The sequence below is a fragment of the Photinus pyralis genome, unplaced genomic scaffold (genome assembly GCF_008802855.1).
Source record: "Photinus pyralis isolate 1611_PpyrPB1 unplaced genomic scaffold, Ppyr1.3 Ppyr1.4_LG4, whole genome shotgun sequence".
Classification (NCBI taxonomy): Eukaryota; Metazoa; Arthropoda; class Insecta; order Coleoptera; family Lampyridae; genus Photinus; species Photinus pyralis.
The window spans coordinates 26,172,226-26,198,707 of record NW_022170511.1 but is presented as its reverse complement, the minus strand read 5'-3'; the positions used below and the strand labels follow the sequence as shown (position 1 = coordinate 26,198,707).

The following is a 26,482-nucleotide window of genomic DNA, read 5'->3' as shown; positions in this document are numbered from 1 at the left end:
GGACGACATAACCTTCCAGTGTCTTACATCAAGACTCCATTCCCTTCCCCACCCTTCAGGACTTTCCCCTTTACCTGATTTGCACAGCTCAAGATGTAGCTAGCGACATACGGCGGTCGTGTTTTCTGTGTCCTGCAATGATATATTTTAGTATCTTTTTAGTTTATATTTTGTTGCTGAACATTTGTGGAACTCGAATGAACTTACTTGCAGCTATAACACTATTCTTCCGCCAGCTTCCTCCATATGTTCAAACAGGTAAATCCGTTCAAAATATTTGAATTTTTTGGAATATCTTGGGTTTCACTGCGTGCGACATATTCAGAAAGTGTGGTAGGGAAGCCTCTCATGCACTTCCGATGCCCGTAGGTTATTTTTGTTATCATAAATGAATTTCCTGGCTCCAAAAACATAAGTCTATACATCTTACACGATCCGTTGTGCCTTAGAAATATAATTCGACCAAAAGTCGGCCATTTTAAAAAATAGCCGCTCTTAACGGACATATTGTATGCCAGTACATTTCTAGAGCTACCATTGGATTTCTCGTGTTAAAACTATGGTTAAAATCATGTGAAATGGACACCCAGATCTGGTCTCTAGGCTATATTTAGTTTTTTCAAAAATTTTGCAACCCCCACCCCCTCTAAAACCCACACGCAAAATAGGTATGAAGTGTTCTTCGGGCCAAATAGTCAAATTGTTCTAAGGAACAGCTGTACCAAGTGGCACCTTGGTGTCAGAAAATGCAGTATATCCTTCAAAAATTGCCGTTATACCGCCAGTACTAGTACCCACAACTCCTTCTTCTCCCGCCGGCGGTACTAAAATAGCTCAGATTGCATAATCATGAGGGAACCATCCCTTACATATTCCTGAAAAAATTACACGAATTATTTTTTTCTATTTGATGAAATTGGCTGTACTTCGTCGTCCGCCCGTTCATCACACGTACTACTTCTACACGAATGAACCGATTTGGGCGATATGGGGCTGATTTGAAAGGGCTTGGTGCAATGATCACGTGCGTACCGATAATTGTTTATATTTGGTTTAAGGGATAAGCAATGCTAACTTTTTATTTATGAAAACACTACCAATATAAGTAAAACCATTGAATAAGTACTTTAAAGAACTTCTTCCAAATTTGATAAATATATACCTTCCCCATGAAATTTATTGTTGTAGAAAATAGTAAATGCGACTAGTTTCGCCAATAAAGCATCTTCAGGCGTTAATTATAAATGAGTTGTTTAAATTGTGAAACAATTGGTGTGAATACATATTTTTGACAAGTGTTGAATTAAATGGAGAACAATATTCGGAAACAACATAATAATAGCCCTACGGGCACATAAAATTGAGACAAAACAACTAATTGATTCGGTGAAGCCGAAGTTACGAAAACATAGTTTCAGGGTCGGTTACGCCGAAACTGGAACAGTTGAAAACGGAATAGATGGGGAGGTGCTAAATTACATTTTAAATTATAGAAACATTTTTAAGACTAGAGCCTACTTTAAAGAAGTATACCGCCCGTGTTAACTGATGAAATCAGGAAAGCTCCCCATCAGGATCCTGTCGTTATGCAGGAAAGTGAACCACAAATTTGGTGCAGGTTTCATTACCTCTTTAAAATTCCAACGTTGCCAGATAAATGCATTTTAATGTTATGTATTATTGTATACAGCCAACTAAATAAAAAATTGATGCAAATTTCCAATTACTATCGCTTCCATATAACGGATTGAATACTGAAATATTCGGTGCAAAAAATCCGATACAACTGAATACCGAAAGATTCTCGACATCTTCACGCATCCATCATTTTTACCACACACATTAAGGGGATCATTCTCTCCCACCAGTACAGTATAGGAATTGGTTTCAAGTGAAACTTACTCGAGGTGCCTACATACAAAATTTCATTTGAATATCTTAACTAATAGAAAAATTGGATTGCGCCAATACAAAAGTTGGAATGCGCATGCGCAATATTTTTTTGCATCTGCATAATTATTCACTCAATATCTGCTTGAGGTTGAGTGTATGCAACACACTTTACACAAACTTCAGGTTTTCAAAATATCGATTTGCGCATTCGCAGTACAACATTCTTACTTACGAAAGCATATAAATGAAAGGTGATACATTGTCACTTGGAACAAAAGAAATTTATAGGTAGGTTCACACCTGCAGGTGCACCTGTCAATTTTACTTGTCGCAAGTGACTTGTCAAGCCGACCTGGGAGTATGGATGAGCAAAAACTGTCAGTTTACGTAACTGATAAAGTGACTTGACACGTGAAAGTCGAGAGGTAGCAAGGTGGATATTTGTCTAGGCATCTGCGGCACCCCACCCTTCGTCGACCTGTCAGTTGTCCACGGTAGATTTCGTCATTCTGAAACATTTTTTTACCAACTGAGATAAACACTGTAGATGTGGATTGAGAGGTATCTTGACAGGTAGACCTGACAGGTCACCTGCGACAGGTAGAATTGACAAATGCATCTGTAGGTGCGTAGCTACCATAACACCAGTTTCAAAATTTGGTTTTGCGCATGCGCAGTGCCAACTTTCTTATTTACGAAAGCAATTAAATAAAATTTCATTTGAAGTGAATGGGCCAAGGATCTCATGCCTAATATGATTTCCATACAGTTTTGTCCCAGAATTAAGCCCCCATTGTCGATGGGTGCGATTTTCGAAAAATGAAGATGAGAAATAAAAAACTGAGTACTAGAAAAAATGCGATGTTCAATCTGTACTGCACTATTCGATGTGGATTTTACCTCACGAGTGTGTATGAACTATGAAGTAGGTAATTCGATAATGTTAGAGTAAAGAGAAATTATCAGGAGCATCATCCAAAGTTCAAGGCAATTGCTGTTTTTCTATGGCACAGACAAATTGCTATTAACACATGTATATTACTGCGTCATTAAATAGACGGATTAAACGCAAATTAATTGGATGTCGGTAGTTCCTTCTAGTTTAATTACTGTTTTTGTTAATGTAGAACCCCTTCAAGGATTTAAATTACAAACTAATTCTCTTTCATGCACATTTACACGTGTCCATACATTTTTTGCGAATTCATTTTGGAATTGTGTAATAAACTGTATCAATCTCAAAGTATATACTTTATTCAGCTACATACCTACTAATCTAAAGAAATCTACCAAACTAAAACACTGGATTATTGTATCTAAAGATATTATCACTCAACATTTCGTACTGTTTTTTAACACTTTGGAATAGAATCGAAAATAGTGGACCGACCGCCGAGTATAACCTTTTGGGTTGTATAACGCTCGTTACACAGTACTCGATGGGGGATAGGGTGACATGTTGGTAAAAATCGTTCGATGACGGTAACAGCAGAACGTTTGACACGCACGGCACTCCCACGTAAAACTCACTTTCAGGGCACGTTTGGAATCGGACGTCGCATGGTACGTAGGTTATGGCACAGTTCTTCGATCCATTCTCGCACGAAATCGTCGCAGATAAATGCGTTACGCACATTATTGTGCCGTTCGTTAGGCACAACGCGTTCGTGTTAGGTAAACACATCACCTTGGACGTGTTTGTCGCACAGTTTCTTATGTTGTTTACCTGCACTTTGTAAATGCTGGATGCCTTATGAGGGTTCTTGTAGTAGTGTGATATGTCGTAATAGTAAGAAAACGTATCTCCTTTGGTAGGTTGATGTATTGTCTGTTTGGTGTGTTCTGCCTTTGAGGTGAAATTTTGTAAGTAGTGGTGGAAAAGGGTGAAATCCCAATTTTGAGCATTGGCAATGGGATTGATGGTGGTTGTTACATACATGGCCTTTCCATTAGATGTGTGGTCGACTATCATAGGCGGACGAGGTGGTAACAGCACCTTGGAAATGTTTGGTTTTACATAAATGGACGGTGGTAGCGTGGGTACCGTGGGCTTTTTTGTAGTGGGATGTGTTGCTTTCGGCTTTGGTGGTTTTGTTGTTGGCGGTTTACGTGTTGACGACGGTTTCAAGGTGGTCATGAGAATCAGTGGCTTCTTTGCTATCTTCGAAGGTGACATTGTAGTGACGTACCTTGCAGGAGATTTAGTAACTTTCGGACGTGATGGTTTGATAGTTGATATAGGGTAACGTTTCGGCGGAGGTGTAGTGTAATAGCCATAGGTGCGATTGTGCACATTTTCAAATCCAATTGGACGATGTCCAGCGGAAGATGTATGGTTATTTGTACCGACACTGTTAAATCCTTCAAAACCAATACTGTAGTTACCCGCTTTGGGAACGCACTCGCCGCTTAGAACAAGCGAAACTATAACTACAATGAGAGACTGATAAAATTTGTCGAATTTCATACTGGGAGATAGTACCGCACTCTTATGTAGGAAATTACTGAAACATACATACTTATAACAAGTGCAGCTTTTATGGCTAATTATGTTTCACAACTCAAGGTTAAGAAGATGCTTATGTTAAACAGTCTTTATTATTATTTTGTTTAGTTTTTACTATGCCATGTGTTGAAAATGCGAGTATCGTTTACTAAAAGTATGGTGGGAAGCTTTTTTTAAGCTTGTGCCAATTATTTATGTACTACGGCAATTTATCTCTGGCAATGAAGTCGTCATTCGGTAACAAAAACCGATTCATGTTGAAATATTAAACCTCTATTGCCAAATTTTACCTGCTATACTATTTACACCCAACACCTCTTTTTTTGAATTACAAATAAAGGAAAACAATTATGTTAAGCAGCTTTTCTGTCCAATGAATTTAGTACTGTGGATCAAATTTGGTCAAATACCCCCTAAGCTTTCGCCTTGGGTAGCTTCAGTAGCAGTTAGTCAAAAGCCTTTCAAAAATTTCTGTTTTTGGCCTCTATTTAAAAATTGTCTGAAGATTGGACCATTTCTTTCCAGCTAGCCTAAAACTGCTCGCCTTTTGATACCGATTGACCAAGTTCAATTGGCAACGGAAACGTTTTTTTTTTATTTTTACAAATAGCCTTACTCTGATACACGCGTTCTGCATAAAAACTGAAAGGTTGCTGCGTAGTACGTTTGTTTCTCACAATGTAGTGATTTGAGCTTTATCTTGGCGGCGTATATGTAATGTGATCCCATTAGTAACCAGTGCACACACGTGTACGTACAAAGACAGAATAGAAGATGCAAATGATGTTCTAAAATGAATCACATATGGGATATAACTAGGGGAAATGCTAAGCTCATCATAAATTGGTTTTCAGAATGTAAACCTCACACCTAACTAGCTCTCTAAATTAGAACTCTCCCAGAATCCATCCGAAACCCGGCACAACAAAAAATTTAACTTCAAACTCCAGATTCTAAAGCAAAATTCCAAAAGGATCATTTACCTAAATTTTGAAGACTCCTGCAATGAACTTTGAGTCCGAATCGGCAAAATTAATTATAATTAAGTATGAGACATCTATCTGGATCGTTAAAGGCATCGAGCAAACATACGATTTGCATGATTTTACACAAACGAAATTTATTCTATACACACAAACGAAAGTTAACCTAAAATTCTACTTATCAAAATTGGACTACAGCTTCCGATTAAACAAACCCCGCATGTGCATTCGAATAACAAAATCAAGAAATCTTAGACACTTATACAGTTTTCGGTTACAAATCCCAATAAACATCCGGGTGCACAGAACAGTAATTGCGAGAGGAAATAACGCAATTAACCGAGACTTTCTCTTAAATTCTTTTCTAAACAGGTTGCAGAAACGTTGATTAAGTCTGAATTAACAGGTTGAACGCAAATACACGTCCTCGAAATTGAAAAAAGGCTCTTTTTAAACGCTAACTCTGGTATTTAAACGGACTTCTCTCCTTAAACAAATCGAAATTTTTCTTCCAATTACCTCAGCGTGGCAACGCGATGAACCAATTAACACTTTGCTACAGGACACTACCTTAAATCAGGTAGGCAGATTTTTCGCGGAATTATGTCATCCAAAATACACAATTTACTACGAAATCAAGCTGTTTTTTTCCGATTAAGAGGGCATCCTTATCTGTAGATAATTACACATCAATATTAGATCGAAATAAACGAGGGACCCAATAAATCAAATCTGAACTGTCACATAAGTGATTTAATAAAACAAATTGATAAGGAAAATTTCCCTATCCTTAATAATGCTAGGAAATAACCTTTTTTAAAACCAAACAAATAAACAGATACCTTGCTAGATATGCAAAATCTGTTTGTGTTTAACCGTAAAAAAAACCTCCACTTGAAATGGACATTTGATTGGTAATTAAACGATCTGTATTCACTTCAGGTGACTGGACCTAAACCTCAACGTCCAACCCAACATTGTTTAGACAGCATTATACGCATGCCTACAAATATGAAATCGCCCTCTATGCTTTACGGTGTCTATTACCAATTGAAGAAAACTGCTGCGGAATCTCATCGAATGCTTGTAGAAGCTTACGGCGGGTACGCTCTTGATGAAACACAGTGCGAAGAGTGAAGGTCAGAAGTGGTCATTTTTACGTGAGGAATGAAGAACATGGCAAGCCGCTGAAAAACTTCGAAGGCGACAAACTGCAAGCTTAGATGTTTACTCTCAGGACGGTGGACGCAGATATGACCTCCGATCGGAATACAAAAATTGATATGAAAAGATATGCATACACTCCGAAGAGATTCGCGTATTTCTCCTTCATAGCGTTCAGCATATGTTAACTTTTTGTCCAGCAGATTACGCAACTTCTCTCTATACGAAGACTTTACTTCTAACCCTTCACCTATTGCATTGAGGGCCATTATATTATAAATTACCATAATTTATATAGGTACTTACATAAAAGCTAAATCGTTAATGATCCATCTACTTAAACAAAGGATAAAAAAGCTGTCATTATGTGAAATAAGATTTCAATCGTCACCGTTTAATTTCTCTAACGACCGCACTACGACTTGAGAATTTTGTACAGATGTGGCCCCATCCCTCAAGAGAGTGTCTGTCAGCATCGTTCTGCTTACAAATAAAACTTTTTTTCCTAACATTTAAACTACGTCGCAATATAGAATATTATCCTCAGATTTGTGCACAAAAATTTCCCCGGGTACAAAGTAAATGGAGATTGAACGTAATGTCCATTAACCTAGCAGAGCAAGGTCAGCAGAACACAACCAAACATATTGCATAATTAGGTGCTAATTAAGTCTCCTATTCCCGAAGTAAATGCTCCTTTTTTTCAATTATGACATGTTCTGCCAGGTTCATATAAACTGAACGTTATGAGGAAATTATTGCCTCCCAAATTCAAAAAGAACATGTCATAATTTAAAAAAAGGAGCATTTAATTTGGGAATAGGGCACTTAATTAGCACCTAATATGCAATATGTTTGATTGTGTTCTGTTGACCTTGCTCTGCTAGGTTCATGGCCATAACGTAGGTATAAGGCGATTGCTTCCAAAAATTCGATGTAGCTATGTAGTGTGTCTATATCTCAGTGAATTTATTTGGATAGTACTCAAGCAACCAAACATAAATCTAAAATCGTAGATAATCAAGGAGCAGTACCATCACCAAAATTAAAAATAAATCCTTTAATAAGTACTTTATTCATAGGAGCAGGAAGTACGCTGGTCGTCATGATAATAAATTATTGACGCATAGGCCCATGATCCCACGATCAGGGTTATTGAAGTTATAGAGGCCTCGTACTTCAATATTTCCTCGCCAGGAAGCGTATTGGCATTCTGTACTATTATTCAGAGCAGCTCTGGTCTGATTCGCAGTATACTATGGCTTCACGTTAAGAGCAATTTGATAATACATTATATACTGCGATTCAGAGCACCGATGTGGTTTAAACTTTAGAGTTCTCAAACACTGTATTTATAATGGGTTTCTATAAAGCGCGTCATACACTTACAAGAAGTTAGTGTGTTTTTATTGTTAGCGTTGCAAGAAAAGTATATTTTTTGTTGTTTGTGCGTAATCAAGGTTCTCAAACTGCACTAAAATGATCTATAAACAGGTATTGGTTGAGATGTGCAACGAGAATACGTTTTCAATGATCGGATATTTGGAACTAGTAGAACATGGATTTAAAGCGAAATTAAAAAAAAATGGGTGAAGATATTAACAGTGTTTGGGGCGACCAGTGGTTTGGTTAGCTGACCTTAGTAATAAAACAAACACTAAACCACATCAGTGCTCTGAATCGCAGTATATAATGTATTATCAAATTGCGCATAACGTGAAACCATAGTATACTGTGAATCAGACCAGAGCTGCTCTGAATAATAGTACAGAATGCCAATACGCCGCCAGTAATGTGTCATTTCCTGACTTTTATGTATATAACTATTACGTTAATTTTTCTGTGAAAATCATGTTTTTTGTTTGTACATAAATAAAAAATAATAATAATGTCAGAAGTCTCTAACGTTGTAAATGTCAACCCTTTTCGACTGTAAACATAAAATCCTATTCTTTCCTGTTCCCGTTCCTGTTGGAATTTCGGAAAGTGTTTTACGACATCAGAAAGCTTCGTGGTCATACGTAATTGATACGTTTGACCGTTACATGAAGAAATTTTTACGCATTAGCTCAGTCGCGTGAATTTTGTTAAGTACTTGCCATGTTACATGACATGTAAGATTTATTGGCACTTTACTTTTTGATAGCATTTTATTTGTTTCTTGTTAGTTACGTTAAACCTAAACCAACTTGTAATTAAAAATGTGTGCGAGGCCATATTTCGGCATTTGACCCGGGGTGCCATATTTTGCCAGTTTAGACCGTGATGGGGGGGGGGGGGGGGTAATATTTCTGTAGTCGTTTGCAACGGAATGTGTGGTACTTTAACGTCTTAATTGCATGACAGATGATGATACTACATTAACCCATATGACCCCGCAACCAGGACTAACTACCGAAATATGGCACCCTGGCCAAAATATGACTTCACACCTCAGGCCAACTATCTAAGTTTTGGAGGTCGGTTATTCAGAATTTTTCCACGGTCAAGTACAACTTCAAAATTAGGCGGAGAATTTCCCAGGGTAAAGTGTTAGTAATACCACAGATAAAATACCCAAATTTTATCTGTGGTAATACCCACAGATAAAATTGGGTATTTTATCTGTGGTAATACCTACTAACTATGGAAATTGAAGTACTCGGTCCCATGTTTTACAGCTGCTGCAATTGCCCTGGCTTGTTGACATACCAGAAAAATTTTCAATAGACATGTTAATTGTATCGGCCAAAGCAAGAAATGGTCTGAGATATGTATAAAACTTGGAATAAACTTAATGAGATTTTTATTCATAATTCCTGCAAATTAACGATCAACAGGCCCAGTGCAATCGCATCTGCTATAAAACAGGGAAGGAGAGGAGTTCGTGAACAAAAACAATTTGTTCAGGAAACTAACTTCGAATTGCTTTTATTGCGGTAAAAATAATAAAAAATAATAAAGATGTTTTAATTAAAGTAGTTGTGCATAGAAAACAGAAGAAGATATTTTAGCAACATTAAAGAGAAGAGAGAAGACAGATTTCGAAAAATCTATATTACCGCAGATCGTAAAAAAAGCTATTTTTCCTGTGACGGGAAAAACGTTTGACATTTTATCTCTTTTGACAGGTAACAAAATGTCACTTTTTATGAAATTACTTTTTTCCCTTTTTCTCGTATATACTCGCATATACACATAAGTAAAGATAGATATTCAATTTTTGTGACGCTACTTTCACTGCTTCTACTAATTCAGGGGAAATCTGAGAAAATTCAGAATCAGACACTTTCAACTTTATATCATTCAATTTAACTACTAAACAATCCTTAAATTCGAAATGACAAACTTGAATTGACAGATATTTGAGTAAAGGTTTCCTTAGCAACGCGAGAAGTACAACAGCGGAGGGAGACAACACAACCTCGAGCTAAAAACTAAGACTTTTTTCCCTTGTATAATGAATAAATATTATCTTGTCAAAAACCGTGTATACCTTAAAACCCAGTTTTTGGCGATTTTGCAAAATTTTTCTATTGGAATAATATTTTTTCTTTTTGATTATGGAAACATACGTCCTTACGAAAATTTTGCTACATGTCGCAGCTCTGTACGATGAAAAAAATAGTTTTTTCATCCGCCTGAAGAAAGGTTATTTTTAAATCGTGAAATCTCGGAAACGGCCCCAAAAAATTGTCTTCTTTTTTATTATAAAACCAGCTATGTTCCTTTCAAGTAATTCATTTTTTTTTATTCTCTATAACTTTTAGATTAGAGATTTTCGCCTGAAATTAATAGTTTTGCCCCAAATTCCAAACACCACTTTCAACCCCCGGAAAAATTCAGCTGTTTTAATTACTTTTCCCCAATTTCTAATCATTCCACCTGAATGAAAATTCCGGTTTGGATCGTGAACTAATTTTTTTTTTAAATAAATTATTTTAGAGCTATTTAGCCTGGACTAAGAACCAGTTTTAGTTGCTTAGTTCGTTTTCTGTTGTATCCGTGGCAGATTCCCTATTTTTTTTGCAGTTAAGGATTGTTGCAGGAAAAGTGCAACGCTTTAATCTCAACATGTAGGACCACGGATTTGTTTTTGTGTTTTTCCCTTATACAGATTGCTGTCCCCAGCTCGCAAATCTGTTTTCCATTATCCTGCATCTTCTACCGTTGGAACTATGCTTTCTTCGGCCTACTGAACCATTAGCACCCTGTAATGCTAGGTAGAAGCCCCTATCGGATCAACTGGATCCAGGTTTTTAGATAGAGGTTTTATTATACCATGGATATTAGTCCTCCCCCTCCTCCTTTCTGATCCTGGCTTGGGACACGCAATAGCCGAGTTAAACAGAAGAAAACGCGCAAAAGACACAGATGAAGAGATTGTGCAGGAAAACAATATTTAGCTGTATAAATTTGAAATATATACAAGATTTTCCAAAAATCCCTGGGCGAAGCTATAAGATTAAAACGAGCGAAGAAAAAATCTGAAAATTGCTGGATCAATCGGAGTCATAAAAACTAATAATAATAACAATAATAATAATTACACTAATCGTTACTTGATCTTAATCCATGCGATTAGTTAACCAGGCTAGACCTGAGTTCTCACAAGAAACACCGACCATAATAATAATAATATTTAATTGTGAGAAGGTGTGAATTACACTTACACTCATAAAAAAAAATGGGAAATTACATTAAACATTAATAATAATAGTATATAACAAACAATATAACAAACAAACTAAAAACAGGCAGGTAAAAACAGTAAAATCGCAATAAAAACGCTAACTAATTACATAATCTACAACTAGCCACAAACTCGTTAAAAGAATAAAATGCGCTACATAGAAGAAAATTTTTTATGCGTCTCTTAAATATGGGGTAGTCTAAAACCCTTATATCTAAGGGAAGGCAGTTATATAAATATTTGGATTGGTACTGTTCTCCTTCTTGTGATTTTGACAGTCTGCATAGATCAGTACGGATATTGTTTTTCTGTGATGAGTATCTACATTTTTGTTGGTCTAAAACATTCATACACTGCGGAGTTTTGCAGTGAAATCGAAGAAGTGTTAGTATGTTAGTCGTTTTGTAAACATAATAAATAAGATGACAATAGCAATGTTGGATTCTGGCAATAATGTTAATCTAAATAGTACATATACGAAACTTTAAAACAAGCAAAAACTTATATGAAATGTGTTTTCTCAATTTTTCTCATACGATGTATTTCTCAACGACGACTGACGATTCCCATGGGAATCCACTCTGGTAGTATATTTCCGAGAACTTTGTTTACAACCGAAGAGCTCGATTGGAGGAAGTAGTAGTATCCAGAGTGCATGTCAAATTGTAGAATATTGACGTACACAAGCGGTATTTTTCGAGCAAATCCAAACCTTCTCAATTTGTGTATCGCCGTTTGGATTATTTTATGCGAATTCTCCGCGACAGTTTTCCATTTGTGCAATTTGGGATAACCGTCCACTACTGCAATTATAGCTGTAAACGTACCTAATTTGCGGCTCATTAGTGAAATTTTGTAAGACATGACAACCATTCATTTGTCCAAATTTATTGAGGGAAGTACGCTTTACTTGCAATGGAAATTGTGGAATTGTTTGTTGGGAGCTATTACTTCTGTAATTAAAGGTAGCATATTGGTTTTAGTTTTGAAGCTACTAATAAGAGACACGCATAAAGTGATTTGCTTAGAGGCACATTTAAATAGATCTACGCAGTTTGTTGTGCTATCTAAATGAGATAACCAGACGCCCTCTCGCCTGTTTACTCAAAATTTGTAATCGCGTGTTTGTCATGCATAAATGCGTCTATATTTAACATGTAATAACGTTTATTTAAAGAAAAGTCTTAAATCTACATTTACAAATCAAGCAGATGTAATGACCGTACTACCATTGACATTTTTACTGAACTCCATCAGTAGCTTGGTGTGAAACGCTCCTAATTGAGCAATGAATTTGAAAAGATCGGCCACCGGCGAGCTAACCGTTTGTTTAACCGCCATCGCCGTAACACACAGGTCGTAACTACGCGGTGTATCTTGCCATGCTCCGTTACTGTAGTCGACACGATAATTGAGGGTAATGTTCGAAACACACGGAACGTAGTAATCCATGTAAGTTTGATTCCCTGCCAAGTTGCAGGGTGGACGACCTTCGCAATCGATTCTGGTGTAGACGCACGTGGTCCTTACCGTGATGTTGTTGCTGTTGGTCATGTTGCATGGGCTGGTGAAACTTAGCGGCGTGGTACACATGACGGTGCCATTTTTCAGGCACAGTCCGTTTGTGTTGGGGGCGCAGAAGGTGTCGGCGGTTTTCTGATCACACTGCACCACATTGTCGCCGACAATTTCGAACTTTTTCGGCACCTGGTCAGGGTTTTGGTAGTAATGGTGGATGGTGTAAATGACTGGAGGGGCATTTGGGCGCTCTTCTCTGTAGTAGTAATCGTCGTTTCTGTACGAACCTCGGTTGTCATTGTTGTTGCTGCTAGTATCATAAGTGTGGTGATGGTGGTAGCTGTGACTAGGAGACGACATTCGTCCTATTAGATATCCACCAAGAAAAGAGGTGGTGCTTCCGAGACCGCTGGAGTGGTAAACCGGGGCAGAGTACACGGGGGTATAGACTGGTACGTGGTGAACGAATGTGGTCGTGGCAATTGGCGGTCGGTATTGCGGTTGAATAGGTGGTTGATAATATACGTGGCCACTGTTGTGTACAATCGTTTGTGGTTGATATGGACGCTGAACTACCGGAGGTGAGGGATAATGAGGATGGTACCCCGACGGGGGTTGGACTGGGTACGGTTTGGCATTGCTACCCGGCGCATTTAGTGGTGGTGGGTGAGAGGGCAATCTACTGTGCACATTTTCAAACCCAATGTCATGGGGTTTACCTGAGGGAACTGATCCAGGGTGATTTGGCATCGGCGGGCCGACTGGTGCCGAGGGCAGGTGACTTCCGGTGCCATGAGTGTTTGTTTGGTGATGGATGTTTTCAAATCCAATGCCAGGTTTGTAAGATGGCGGGGCTCCAGAATGCGTTTGATGGGCACCGGTACCTGGGCTGTACGGAGGTGGGGCTCCTGAGTGCGAATTCGTTTGGTGATGCACATTATCAAATCCAATTCCCGGTTTAGGAGCCGGTGGGCCTACTGGCGCCGAGGGATGGTGCGTACCCAAAGGATTTGAATTGGTTTGGTGGTGAATATTTTCAAATCCGATACCTGGTCGGTTGCCAGTGTTTGAGTGACTCGGCGAGGGATGTGAAGGAGTATATGAGGGGTAATGACTCGGCGAGGGATGTGAAGGAGTATATGAGGGGTAATGACTTGGAGAGGGATGTGACGGGTAATGCGAAATGCTGTGACTTGGGGAGGGATGTGAAGGTGTATGTGAATAACTGGGAGAAGGATGGGAAGAATACGAGGGTGAATGTGAAGGTCGCGAACTGTAGCTGGGTCGACTACCACTTGATCTGCTTCCACCACTTGATCTGCTACCACCACTGCTTCGACCACCACTTCTTCCACATTCTGTTTGAATCACTAATACTGTCAATAGAAACGTAAAACATAATTTTAAACACCTCATATTTTTAATCGCGTATGCGACATAAACAAACGTTTCCGTTACACTAAATATCGTGGGACGCCGCTCTCTTTTATACATTTAATGTTAAGTGCTCGATTGAAGAAGTTAAAGGTCGCAGCTGTAGTGATACTGGGAATTTCTACGTCACTAGTGTTTACAGTGCCGATTTTCACAAAAATTACTGACGCATCTTCCTATTCCTACTAAAACGAAATGTATCTTTGAGAATAAAGTGTGCCTGTGCTCCTGTAAAAGCAATCGATTATTGTCAATTACGTACGAGTGTGACTCATCTCAAACAGAAAAATCGAAAATTGGAACTGTATTGCGTATTAGTTGATTGACCTGCAAATCTTCTTTGATATTCCGTTTTTTGCAGTCCGTTAGTTGACCCTGATGACTCTTTTTTTATATATCAATTTTTAAGAGACGAATTAGATTAAGTAATCAACCTTGAAAATTGTACAACATGTTTAAATAGTTTTGTTACGTTTTGACATCCGGGATTCATACACTGACAAAAGGAGAGTTTTTCGATGCCGCTTTCACGTTTTTCATGTTGATTTTATCAGATACACGAGCATGCGAGTTTGATGAAATAAGTTTCTCGCTTTCTGTGCCATTAGAGAAAAGGAAAGCTTTTTAAGATTACTTTGCATTTAAGGGAGAATTGACAAAGAAGCCTTGGACTTTTTGAAAGTTATTCGATTAAAATCCGAGAAAACCGGCATCCATCTGAATAGCTACCAATTTTGTGAAAGGCTTAAGTGTATAATTAGTTTCAAATCACATCTGCGGTAAAACTGCACAAATTTTACATACCTTAAAGGTACAAGAATTAGCTCACAGAACACAGACTGCTTGCTATAAATTCTACAAACCTCTGCACGGCACCTTTTAAAAATTTAAACCTTTCTAATGTCTCGCTTGTTTTGCTACGGTATATCGAACCTATAGCAAACTTCCCTTCGCTTGCCAGTAGCGTATGTGAAAATTTTGCAATTTTATTATAACTACAGGGAGGCCCCCCATAAAGTTATATAAACTCAATTTTGAAAATAGCCCCGAATCTTGAGGTGCTATCCGGAACTTCAATGGAACTCAAAAATTCGAACCAGAAATAAGGTTCATTCTTGTGTTCATTAGAGAAAGTTTTAAAACTCTTGGGGGGCGTATATAGAAAAGCGTCCTCATTGGGCCTCCCGCACACTGGCGAAATCGGAAAGCATTAATCAATTCAAAATGTGCGAGAAAAACCTACTTGACTCAACAACTCGAAGCGACATATTAAAGATGCATATCTTACGAGATTCTCTATTTCGACCACCGTTCATATTTATTTTTCTTCTGCTTTTGCAAGAAGCCGTTAAATGGACGGTGTATTATCTTTTTCAAACGAAGATAATTTATTTACAAAGACGGTGATTTTTATAACCAAACGTCAAGTGACATTTCTATGGCAATCATGGGGTTACGAATACAGTATTCGGGTATAACGTCAATATGATTTCATTTTATTTCCCTTATTTTTAAATCATATTGCAGATATAACGAAAAAATGAAAAAAAGGTTTTCACCGGTTAGAGTAGGGATCTTGGGTCTACGATGGTAAGGGTGATCAGATATGTCCCAAAGTTTTCCATGAATTGACATTGTAAATATAATGAATAATCTTTAGTTTTTTTCCTTGTTCATGTGCTAATTTAAGGTATGTTTTCTAAAACGAATTGTTATTATTTTTATCTTTAGTTTCTAACTTTGATTTAATTTAATTTACTCTGTGTGCACTTACCAGTTAATTAATGTCTACATGTTCTGTAATTGGAAGGTAATTTCTGTAAGACATTAAATGATTATTATTATTAAAAAATAAGTTATGACATATATATTTTTATGAATAAGAAACTGAAAAATTTTAAAATATGCGATATTTGCGATCTTTGGTTAAAATTTCAAAATAATATCTCTACAAATAAGAAAGTTAGTTGAATTTCGCAAATTAATCGTCAAGATTTTTCTTTGCTCGGGCGCAAGTGCTATAAGCTACCAAAAGCAAAAAGAACGAACTAAATATCCTGAAAAATGTAATACAGCCCGAGATACAGCCCGTTATAAAAGCTGAAAGTTTCTCAGTGCATGGTTCTAACACAGGTAAGTACGATGGGATAGTACCTATGTACTTTGGGCCATCGTGGCTTTGGTAGGTAGCAGGTACCAAAGATGTATAAAATATAAACTTACTTACGGTAAATTATAAAGCGTAATTTTTGTATATCTTCCTTCGGAAGAATATAAGAAATCACGTCTTCTATTGTCAACACTTTACATCGTGGCAACCCCTTGCCAGACACCTTTCAAGTTCAAGTAACTGTACTTCATAAAAACTGAATTTTATTTGTGTTACTAGGTTAACTGTCTTGCAACTGAGCAAACATGTTTTTTATAAAATAGGAAATTGCAACCAGAAAACTGTATCATAAAAATTTATACAAAATTTTAAAAATGATGACTCCGACTAGCTCTTAAGAGTGGTTTAAGGATGCATCTCCTTTTGTTACATTGAACTTTCTGTCGCATATTTTTGTTGTTGTTTCATTGACAGATTTAATTATAGATAAATAACAATAAAAATTGATAATTAGCCTTTTTATTTACAATTTTTTCTTCGACGTAGAAGACCTGGATTTCATTAGGCTTAAAAACCCGAAGACTTGAAATATCTTCTAAACAACGACTCTTTGGACTGAATAAGCAGTGGAATACACACTCAATTCAATTGGTTTGTTTATTGAAACTTAGTTTAAATTTTAGGAAATCCTTTTAGGTAAACTTTCTTTAGCGGCACGAATAATGAACTTTAATATTATCTAGGATTTTACTAACAGTTTTCTTTGTTGTAATTTCGGGTTACACATCAAACTCCCTTTTTCTTTATTGCACGGCGCCAATACGTGGTGAAGATGATGAACGCGTTTATTTTACAAGGACGGACTGTGTTCTTTTCGAACTGAACTCGACACGATTACGAGTTTCTTTCTAACTCCCACACTGAGATGCGTACCTAAATATCCCTTTGGCGTAACTTTATACCACTTAATCCCTTGTGAAAATGTGAACTGGCACCTTCTTGTTAACTACTTGTCACGACTTATGCACGCAATTTACTTTGATTCCCGCGAATTCATATTCACTTTTTTTAATAAATACTCCGAAATTGAAACTTGGACTTAATAATCACGCAATTTTTCTTTTTTCCGTCATTTTAAATCGCAATATAGCAATATGGCGCCATTAAGAATTATTAATGACGTAAAAAATTAATTTTTTTTTTCTTCATTTAAAATCCCAATATAACCAATAGATGCCGCCAAAGCGAGAACTACGGCTCTAGAAAACTCTAAACCGTCGGCTTCAGGCTAGAGGAAAAAAACAGACGGTCAAAAGTATCAATTACCTTTGCCCGCGAAGGTGTCTGATGTAGTAAAACACTCTCCGAAATTCCCACGGGAACGGGAACCGAAAAAAGAGGATTTTCTGTTTTACAGTCGAAAAGAGACTTGACATTTAGATAGTAGGTTTCTTTGAAAGCGTGTAGGTGTACTGAAGTTCCCAATGGAACGGGTAAAAAAGGGGAACGAGATGCGAGAAAAAACGGGATTTTCCAAACGGGAATGCTAGTAATTAATAATATAAGGGTTTAATATTGGTATAAAATATATGTACAGAATCGTAAGATCAAATAACAAACATGAAAGATAATCACATTTGGCACTTGTATGCGCAATAAAATAGCGGAAAAATACCCGTGTCTTGTATAGTCGTAATAATCTCCAAGAGGGAGCCCCATATAATATGTCTATGTGTGACGTGTCTCAGTGGTAGAGCGTTGAGCTACATAGCCGGGTGGTCGAGTGTTCGAACCTGGGCCGAGGTAAAAATTTTTCATCTGTGGCAGAGATGGGAATTTCCACGTTACTCCGAATTAGGTTTTCCTGCTTTCGTAAAGTAAATACCGGAGTAGTATAGAACAGCTTAAGAAATAAATAAATAATTAAATAAATAAATGTATAAAGAAATAAATAAATAAATAAAATACATAAAAAATCTCCCGGAGCATGACACAATCCGAGAAAAAAAATCGTAATTGAATTTTAAGGTCGAGTTGTTAAAATATAGAGATGCTGAAAAAAAAACCACTTATCTATAACTACGCATGGACGTAGAAAATATCTTCAAATACCCTAAATTGTATTAACGCTCTGTATAATAATCTTTAACCTCTAACTGGCCAATAAAACGAACCCTAAAGTAAAAACAGACATTGATAAAGCTAAAGGGAAAATTCCCTAAACATTATATCGATTACAATTACACCACAACTTGCATTTGCTACAAACGTAATTGAAGCTACATTATTACCGAAATTGTTACGTACCTAAATGAAACAGAATTACGGGTGTGCTACCAATAACAAATAAACAAAGCTACTCCTAAGTATGACCGTAACTGGATTTATAACTCATAACATTGCGCAAACTTAGACGAAAGGCCCTGCAAACTCAAGTTTGTAATAACAAGCACATATTAAAATCCATAACGCGCGTCTAGTTGTGAGCTTTCGTCCTTATGCAATTAAATAATAAATATTCCCGCCAAGATATATCCAGTGGCGTAACTTGCGTATAATAATAATAATAATAAATGCCTTTAATAACAAAGAAATAAACAATATAATGGATTACATAAAACTGGGGCGAGATTCAGTTGAAAGGTGCATTACCTCCCTCCTGCTCTTCCATCTAAACCCCAAAAGTAGATATATTTATTTAAACTAAATAATATTGAAGGCAACCAAACACAAGAAGAATCTTGACAGATGCGTGCAGGCGTGGCATTGCATTTAGTGCTCTAAACAATGTACGACCATGAAAGTATTTTATGACCAAAACCAAAAGGATTCTATTCAGCGTATAGATAGCTCTTCAGTTTACGTTTAAAGGTATTTATCGGTAGACTTTTGAGTTCTGAAGGAATTGCGTTATAGAGCTTTGAGATTTGATAGGTGAAAGATCGCTCGAAAGCGACCGTTCACAAGGTGTTGAAAGTAGCCCCCTATAACGTAAATTTAAATTGTGGATATCTGTACGAAACGTAATTTTGTTGTACAAATAAGCAGGTGTTTTTGTAATTAATACTTTGTGAAACAAACAAATTGTTCGAAACTCGCGTTGTCTATTCATACATAACCAACCAATCTCCTTTACTTTATAAGAAATATGTTCTCTTCGTTTAATGCCAAAAATCAGCCTTACTTAAACGAGAGTTTTGTAAAGTTTGAAGCTTATTACTATCTACAACTTTCAAACTAGCACCATTGAATAATAGATTTATTATTCAATGCTAGCACTATAAAGAATATCACAGAAGTTTGACCTTGGTAAGACTAATGTTTGGCACAAAAGGGTTTTCGTGGAGGTACTTAGGATGCGTCGACTGTTGTATATTAATTTAAGTGCTGCATAACTATTTAGAATGCACCGAGTTACATGTTCTGAAAATCTTAGTTTAGGATCAAGAATTACTCCCAAATTCTTTACAACTTTAGTTACAGCCACTGTCTGATTTCCTACCTGGATGTTGAGGACTTCTGCACTAGCGTCATCGATGCCAAAACATGTTACAGCGGATTTACCGGAATTTAGTATTAATTGATGTTCATTCGAAATTTTAGAAATTATATTCAGGTCAAGATTTACCTTCGCTACCGCAGTTTTCAAGTCACTCGGATAAAAAGAGTAATATAACTGTATGTCATCCGCATACATATGACATGTGACATGTTTTAGCATGCCCGGAAATGTAGATGTGTACATAATATAGAATAACGGACCTAAGATTGAACCTTGGGGGACTCCTCTGCTAACAGCTTGAAATTTGGAAATTTTGTTCCCAACTACTACAGCTTGTTGGCGGTTAATAAGATAATTTGAAATTAATTCGACTGCGGATTTATCAAAACCTAGGAAGTGTATTAATGCTATCAGGATGTCATGGTTTAATGTATCGAAAGCCTTGCTATAGTCAAGCAATACCAGAACTGTAGCCATTCCTTTGTCCATTGATCGAAATATATCATCGGTAACTTTCAGTAGTGCTGTACAACAACTATGGCCGGGCCTAAAACCGGATTGCTCCTCTGGTAAAATGTTGTTAATACTAAGGTGTCTTCTAATTTGTGAGTCAATAATTTTCTCAAAAATTTTTGATAACACGGGCAAAATACTTATTGGTCTAATGTCACTAATACTCAAAATTTCCTTCTTTTTAGGAATTGGGATCACATATGACTTTTTCCACCTGTCAGGAAATGTAGAATTTAAGATACAGAAATTAAACACATGCGTGAAAATACTTAACAAACGTGGGATACACAATTTAATTAATTCTATACTAATTTCATCGTGGCCACAAGCTTTCGATTTGATAGAATTAATGTGCTGGAGCACAGTCGCATCATCAATCGTGCTGAACGTTAAAACTGAGCATATACCGCTTTTGACATTACTTTTATAGAAATTTGTAATATCCGCATGATCATGAGTCAAAAGAAGAATATTGCCTATAAGTTCCCTATTGATATCATCAGGATTGTTAATGGATGCCGGAATTTGTGTTTCTTGGTATGCTCTTTTCTATTTTCATGCTCATTTATTCACAGACACTATATGTTTTTGAGATCTGAACACCTCCCCATTTTGGTACGAGAGGGCCATTCCCAAGAAGGTAAATAAACCTGTTGATTTCAACCAAAAACAAACGTTTCGAATTCGCAGTTTATTTGAAAAGATTGTTTTTACAGCTGCATTCTTGGCATGCTTACCTGTTACACCATAGTGTTAGTAGTACGGTACGGCACGTCCAAAATAGAATACCTGATTTAGTCAAAAGAAAATATTTGGGTAAACGTCGGCATACGTCAGTTTGATTAATTATGGTCTAAAGGGAAAGTTTTCATTCGTTACGATTTGAGACTGTAGACCAATACTTCCACCTTTGAATATAAAATTATATTCAAAGGTCATGAGTGAGTATGTTAAATTGCCACCGCTTTTCTCAATGCAATGGCGATTGTTGTTATACGTTAGAATTTAAAATTGTGGGGATTTCACGATTGTTGAATTCAAGTCAAGTGGCCCATGTATTGCACAACTAAAATGATTCACCGGTTTATCCGACGTTTACATTACCATTACCTATTGTAAAACATAATTTATTCTAACCAATTACATTATGACTAACAGATTACATTCTATAAGGTAGTGTCGTAATTTCAGTTTTGTTTTCGTTATTCAAAGCAGTTGGCATAAGTGTTGTTACTTCTGTCTTGTTACTTTTATCTTCGGACGTAATTACAGGAGATTCTGTACTGTCCGCGATTGTCATTTGGTACACCGCCTTTGCCAATTCTTGTAGGAAGTTGGCGTAAACGGTAACTGTTGATTCTAATTTCTTAGGTTCTGCTATCGCCGTTACGCAGTACTGTACGTTTTGATTAGAAGATGAATTGGCGTCGGACGTAACTACATTTTGTTGGGAAACCGTCACGTTTGAAATACAAGGAATATAAACGGCCGACGTAGTGGAATTTCCGCCAGTAGTTGCATTACATGATGTATCGTTACTTGCACAAGGTAACACGGTAATTACGCAGGTCAGGTTGTTGCCACCACCGCATGGAGTGGTGTACATTGAGTGCGTAACACACATTATCGTTCCGTTTGATAAACAGATAGCGAACGTGTTCGGTACACAAAGTCCTTGAGTCTCGTTTTTATTGCACATCAGTAACGAGTTGGTCGATACTGACATTTGTTTCGGTATGGCATTGGCGTCGTGATAATAATGGTGGACGCTGTACTGACGATCGCCGTTATTATTACTGCCGCCCCCGCCGCCTCCTAGGTTGCTGGTTAATAGATGCCCGATTAGGGCACCACCGGCAAAAGTACCGGCGTATCCTAAAAGCGAACCTCCACTCGATTGCTGCATCGGCTGATAAATCTGAGGCGAAACGCCACCCGGTGACGAATAATGGGGGTTGTAATATGTTGGAGGTGGTTGATATGAGTTGTAGGGTTGATTATAATGTCCCGCCGGGTTGTAGTTTCCTTGATACGACCCGGGGTAATGAGGTTGGTGGTTGTTGTAAGGGTTGTTCGGTTGCTGATTGTGGGGGTGTTGAGGTATCCTTTGGTTAACGTTTTCGAAACCAATTCCTGGGCCAGGTTGCGGATTTGTGTTATGATTCGTTGGTGGTAGTGGCGCAGAAGGGTTGCTGTTACTTGCAGGGTGGTAATTGTGATTTGCTGGGGGTAAAGGCGCAGAGGGGTTGCTGTTACTTACTGGATTGTAATGCGTTTGATACTGAGGTTGACCTCCGTGAGTTTGAGGCGCTCTGTTTTGCACATTTTCAAATCCGATATCCTGTCTCGTGTTTTGTGAAGGTTGATAACGTTCAAATCCTATATTTCCCTCCGTGGATCGTTGGTAATTATGTGTGGTATGAGAATTACTCCTTGGGGTCGTGTGCCCACCTCGACGGCCGCCGGTTCCATGAGTTCTTCTAGACTCACAATAACACAACAAAGTTAATAGCAACACGTACGCTAGACAATTATTTTTAACCATTCTCGTAAATAAACAGCGCACTACTTTAAAACTATCCGACAACTGAATTGTTTAGTAATTGTTGGAGGTCATCCAGGTAACAGCTGTAGGTAGGTGAAATCATTAAGTTTCTCTGGGCATGCTCGGGTTTCTCCTTTCTCCATTTGAACGAAAGGATTGAAATTATTAATCCAGACAGTTAATGGCAATGATAACAGAAATTAGTATGGCGATCTTGCACCTGTTAATAAAATTAATTACTACCTGCTCATGACGTCGATACAACGTCACGGTCATTAGATGCCCCTCAACAATGACGGCTGACTCATTAAACTTCATAGAAACTATACCTGATAGTAATTAAAACGAATCATACACATTACAACTTAATTTTCGTACAGTTACATAATTTGTTGACGCTAAATTCCAGTGGAAAACATTTTTTTGTGTATTTCACGATAGTTTATAATTCCTATATCTTTGAATGTAGTAATTAATTGCCTATCGCGTGTGTCAATCTGAAATATCACCAATTTCTAAATTGAGTCATCGCCTTGGTTTGAAAATTCACTGTGAAAAGGTTATACGCCTTGTCCTTTGCAATAATTTTATCAGTGTCGTTTAAGTTACCAGCCGTGCTTAACAATTATTATTTCAATGGCCTCAATCCCCAATCAGGAGAGAAGAAATTTATTGTGGTAATGTCGTTGCAGGATGTCGTACAAAGAATGAGGGAGATTCTTCAGCCTCTTTGTAAACAACCATTTTCATTATTAAGGATCCTCGATCCTTTATAGTTTTGTATTGTCTTCCGTCCGTCCGTTGCGCTCTAACTCTTTTTAAAAGTTTGGACATTAAGGACGGTCCCCTTTGGTTTCCAGGAAGCTAGTTCAATAGGAGCAAAAGTTACAGGACTTCGAGTGAATCGGGAACAGGAAAAACTGCGGGTTCAATATAATAGAAATCAAAATATTTCATTCCCTAGGTCATGTATCGAGTTCAGACTTTCGCTAGATTATTAACGAGCTGCTAGCGAGTTTATAATTTTGCGGTATCAGTCCGTCTGTCCGTCCGTTAGCATGATAACTCATAAACGAATGGACCGATTACGATGAAATTTTGCAGGTGAATTCTATGTCAAATTTGTAGATCAGAGTTCGTGAATTGGTAATGTAGCCCAAAAAATAAGGAACGTCCTTTTGACATCTCCGTGAGTTATGAACCGAATTGTATGAAATTCAATATGCGTATAGCTTTAGTCATATAAAACGCAATTCCAAAAATTGAGCCTAATCGATCAACATTCACAGTGCCCTTTTCGCATCTCGACAAACCGGATTGCAAACTTTCTTATTTATGAAAGTATTTTAATGAAATTTGAAACATTGCACTTTGAATAAAAGCAAATTTAACGCTAGTTTGAAAATTTGGTTTTGCGCATGCGCAGTGTCAACTTTCTTATTTATGGAGGCATTTAAATAGAAATCAAAACGTAGTTAGTTGCCTAAATAAATAAACTATACACACACGAGTGATACCAGAAATAAAGTCTAATAATAAAAATCGATACATAGCCACTTGGAATAAAACCAAATTTAACACCAGTTTTAAAATTTGGTTTTGCACATGCGCAATGTCAACTTTCTTATTTATGGACGCATTCAAATGAAATTTGATACATATAGCCACTTGGAATAAAAGCAAATGTAGCGCCATTTCCAAATTTGGTTTTGTGCAGGATGTGCAGTGCCCACTTTCTTATTTATGCAAGCAATTAAATGAAATTTTTTTACATATACACTGGTTTTGCACATTCTATAGCCATACCCAGGAGCTGGTTTTTTATATTTGTTTAGTTTATTCCGTACGACTCTTAGATGTGTAACAATTTAATATAACTCTTCTCTGTGGGGTCAAAAGTTTTAGACCAAAATGTACCAAAAATTATTTTTTACACATGAATTTGGAGTTGAAAGAGTACATCACGTGTACATTTGATAACCTCATGTGTGTGATTCAAAGATGTTAAATTATTTTTTTCTATTTCGGTATCACAATGATGATTTTGTACAACTGTTTGCGGCCGAAAACAGTTGTACAAAGACAGTGATTATAGTCGTTTTTTTAGGAACTCATCTCTTAAGTTGGCAGTTACTAGTTAGTGCAAGTAGGTACTTTGTTGGGTACTTCCATGTTTGAACTTCAAAATGTCAGTCTTACTACGCTGCCAACCTAAAACTTAACGGCATAAAAAGTGTTCCCAACATAAAACATGTTAGTTCTAATGTTCCCTATAGTTTCTGATAATGATTTTTTAAATTAAATTAAAGCACCGACATAGAAAAAATAGTATGAAAAACGCGTGTTACAATGCTTTATTGTAATACTCCTATCTTGCGGACACTCGTGGCTACGCTTCGCGTCGCCACTCGTGCCACAAGATAGTCGTATTACAATAGGTCGCATTGCAACACTTGTCTTTCAATATACTATTCTGAGGCCACATGGATTTTGATAAAAATATGTCACAATCGTTATTTATGCACCAAGATCGTTGGGAAAAAAACCAACAGCAGTACGAACCTAACTGGAGCATTCACTGCGCTTTGATTCCATTCACATCCTGTATAGACCTACATAGGTCTAACCAGAGAGTTTGACGCTTTTTGCAAAGCCGTGATTATAGAATCTTCATGCTTCGGGAACGACCTCGAAGGTTTTGAGAACGTCAAGGCTCTAACCGCGTTTTACAAAACATTAGAACTTCCTCATTTTTTAGTTTTAGGTGCTCTTTAACGATACTACAGCGCTATAGGGTATTTTTTCTTTCTTGAGCTCCAAGTGCTTTCACGTATTGAGTTTTATTAATGTTTAAAGTTTGCTTCTAGGAGAATTTCAGGTTTTTTCCAGAACTTTTTACCGGAAAAGACTAATAATGCCCATTTAAGTGATGCTTTCCAGGGCTTCTTCTGAATGTTAACTTCCCGATTGTTAGCTTTCAAATACTGCCCTTCAGAAATTCAACTTAGGAATATAAGCTCTGAATAAACTGGCACGTCTTCGTTCATTCGCTCCCATAATATTCGTTTCCGGAAAATCCACATTCGGAACAAAGCGTTTCCTCTGAACTCCAATTTAGGTTACTTAATCGTCTTTCAAATATTCTTAAAGCGGAGGTTCCTGGCGGCTAAATATTTATTAAAGATACCCGGAGAATTTTGAAAACTTTTGGAAACCTTTTGGAAACCTTTAAGAGTAATTTTGAATCTTATTAAAGCTGATTTTTACAGGCCCATAATAAATACTTTCAAAGACTAACAAACAATTTCAAAGGATCGACTTTCAAGGAGGTGAGGGAAGCATAAGGGCTGTAAAAAGGTAGAGATTCGAAAGAGCTATTCAAAACACTCTTAACCGTACTAAGCGTTTTAAAGGCACTTTCAAAGACTTTAAAAGGCAATTAAAGGCTCTCAAAGTCTCTATAGCACCCAGATAGTATCTTAGAGACTCTTGAAAATCTGTGGAGACTCATAGACACTTTTAAGAGTGTTTAAGAAGTTTTTTAAGGTCTTTAGAGACTTTATTAGCCTTTACGAGCTCAGAGTAAACACTTCGTTTCGGATGTGAATTTTCCGAGAAGGGATATTACAGGGCCGAATATTC

The 26,482-nt window shown here is 37.1% G+C and overlaps 4 protein-coding genes across 4 annotated transcripts in view; 1 reads left to right on the top strand and 3 right to left on the bottom strand.

Annotated features, from left to right (window-relative positions):
• Window positions 1–26,482, top strand: part of LOC116169370 (transient receptor potential-gamma protein) — a 433,246-nt gene that overhangs the window by 19,426 nt on the left and 387,338 nt on the right. The window lies entirely within an intron of this gene.
• LOC116169386 lies at window positions 3,130–4,429 on the bottom strand. The gene has a single exon (XM_031485472.1). It carries the CDS (start codon window positions 4,358–4,360, stop codon window positions 3,188–3,190), a length of 1,173 nt encoding a protein of 390 aa, XP_031341332.1. The 5' UTR covers window positions 4,361–4,429; the 3' UTR covers window positions 3,130–3,187.
• Window positions 11,967–14,227, bottom strand: LOC116169381 (DNA-directed RNA polymerase II subunit RPB1-like). Its single transcript, XM_031485464.1, has one exon. It carries the CDS (start codon window positions 14,150–14,152, stop codon window positions 12,422–12,424), a length of 1,731 nt encoding a protein of 576 aa, XP_031341324.1. The 5' UTR covers window positions 14,153–14,227; the 3' UTR covers window positions 11,967–12,421.
• LOC116169385 (GATA zinc finger domain-containing protein 14-like) lies at window positions 21,407–23,019 on the bottom strand. The gene has a single exon (XM_031485471.1). It carries the CDS (start codon window positions 22,838–22,840, stop codon window positions 21,455–21,457), a length of 1,386 nt encoding a protein of 461 aa, XP_031341331.1. The 5' UTR covers window positions 22,841–23,019; the 3' UTR covers window positions 21,407–21,454.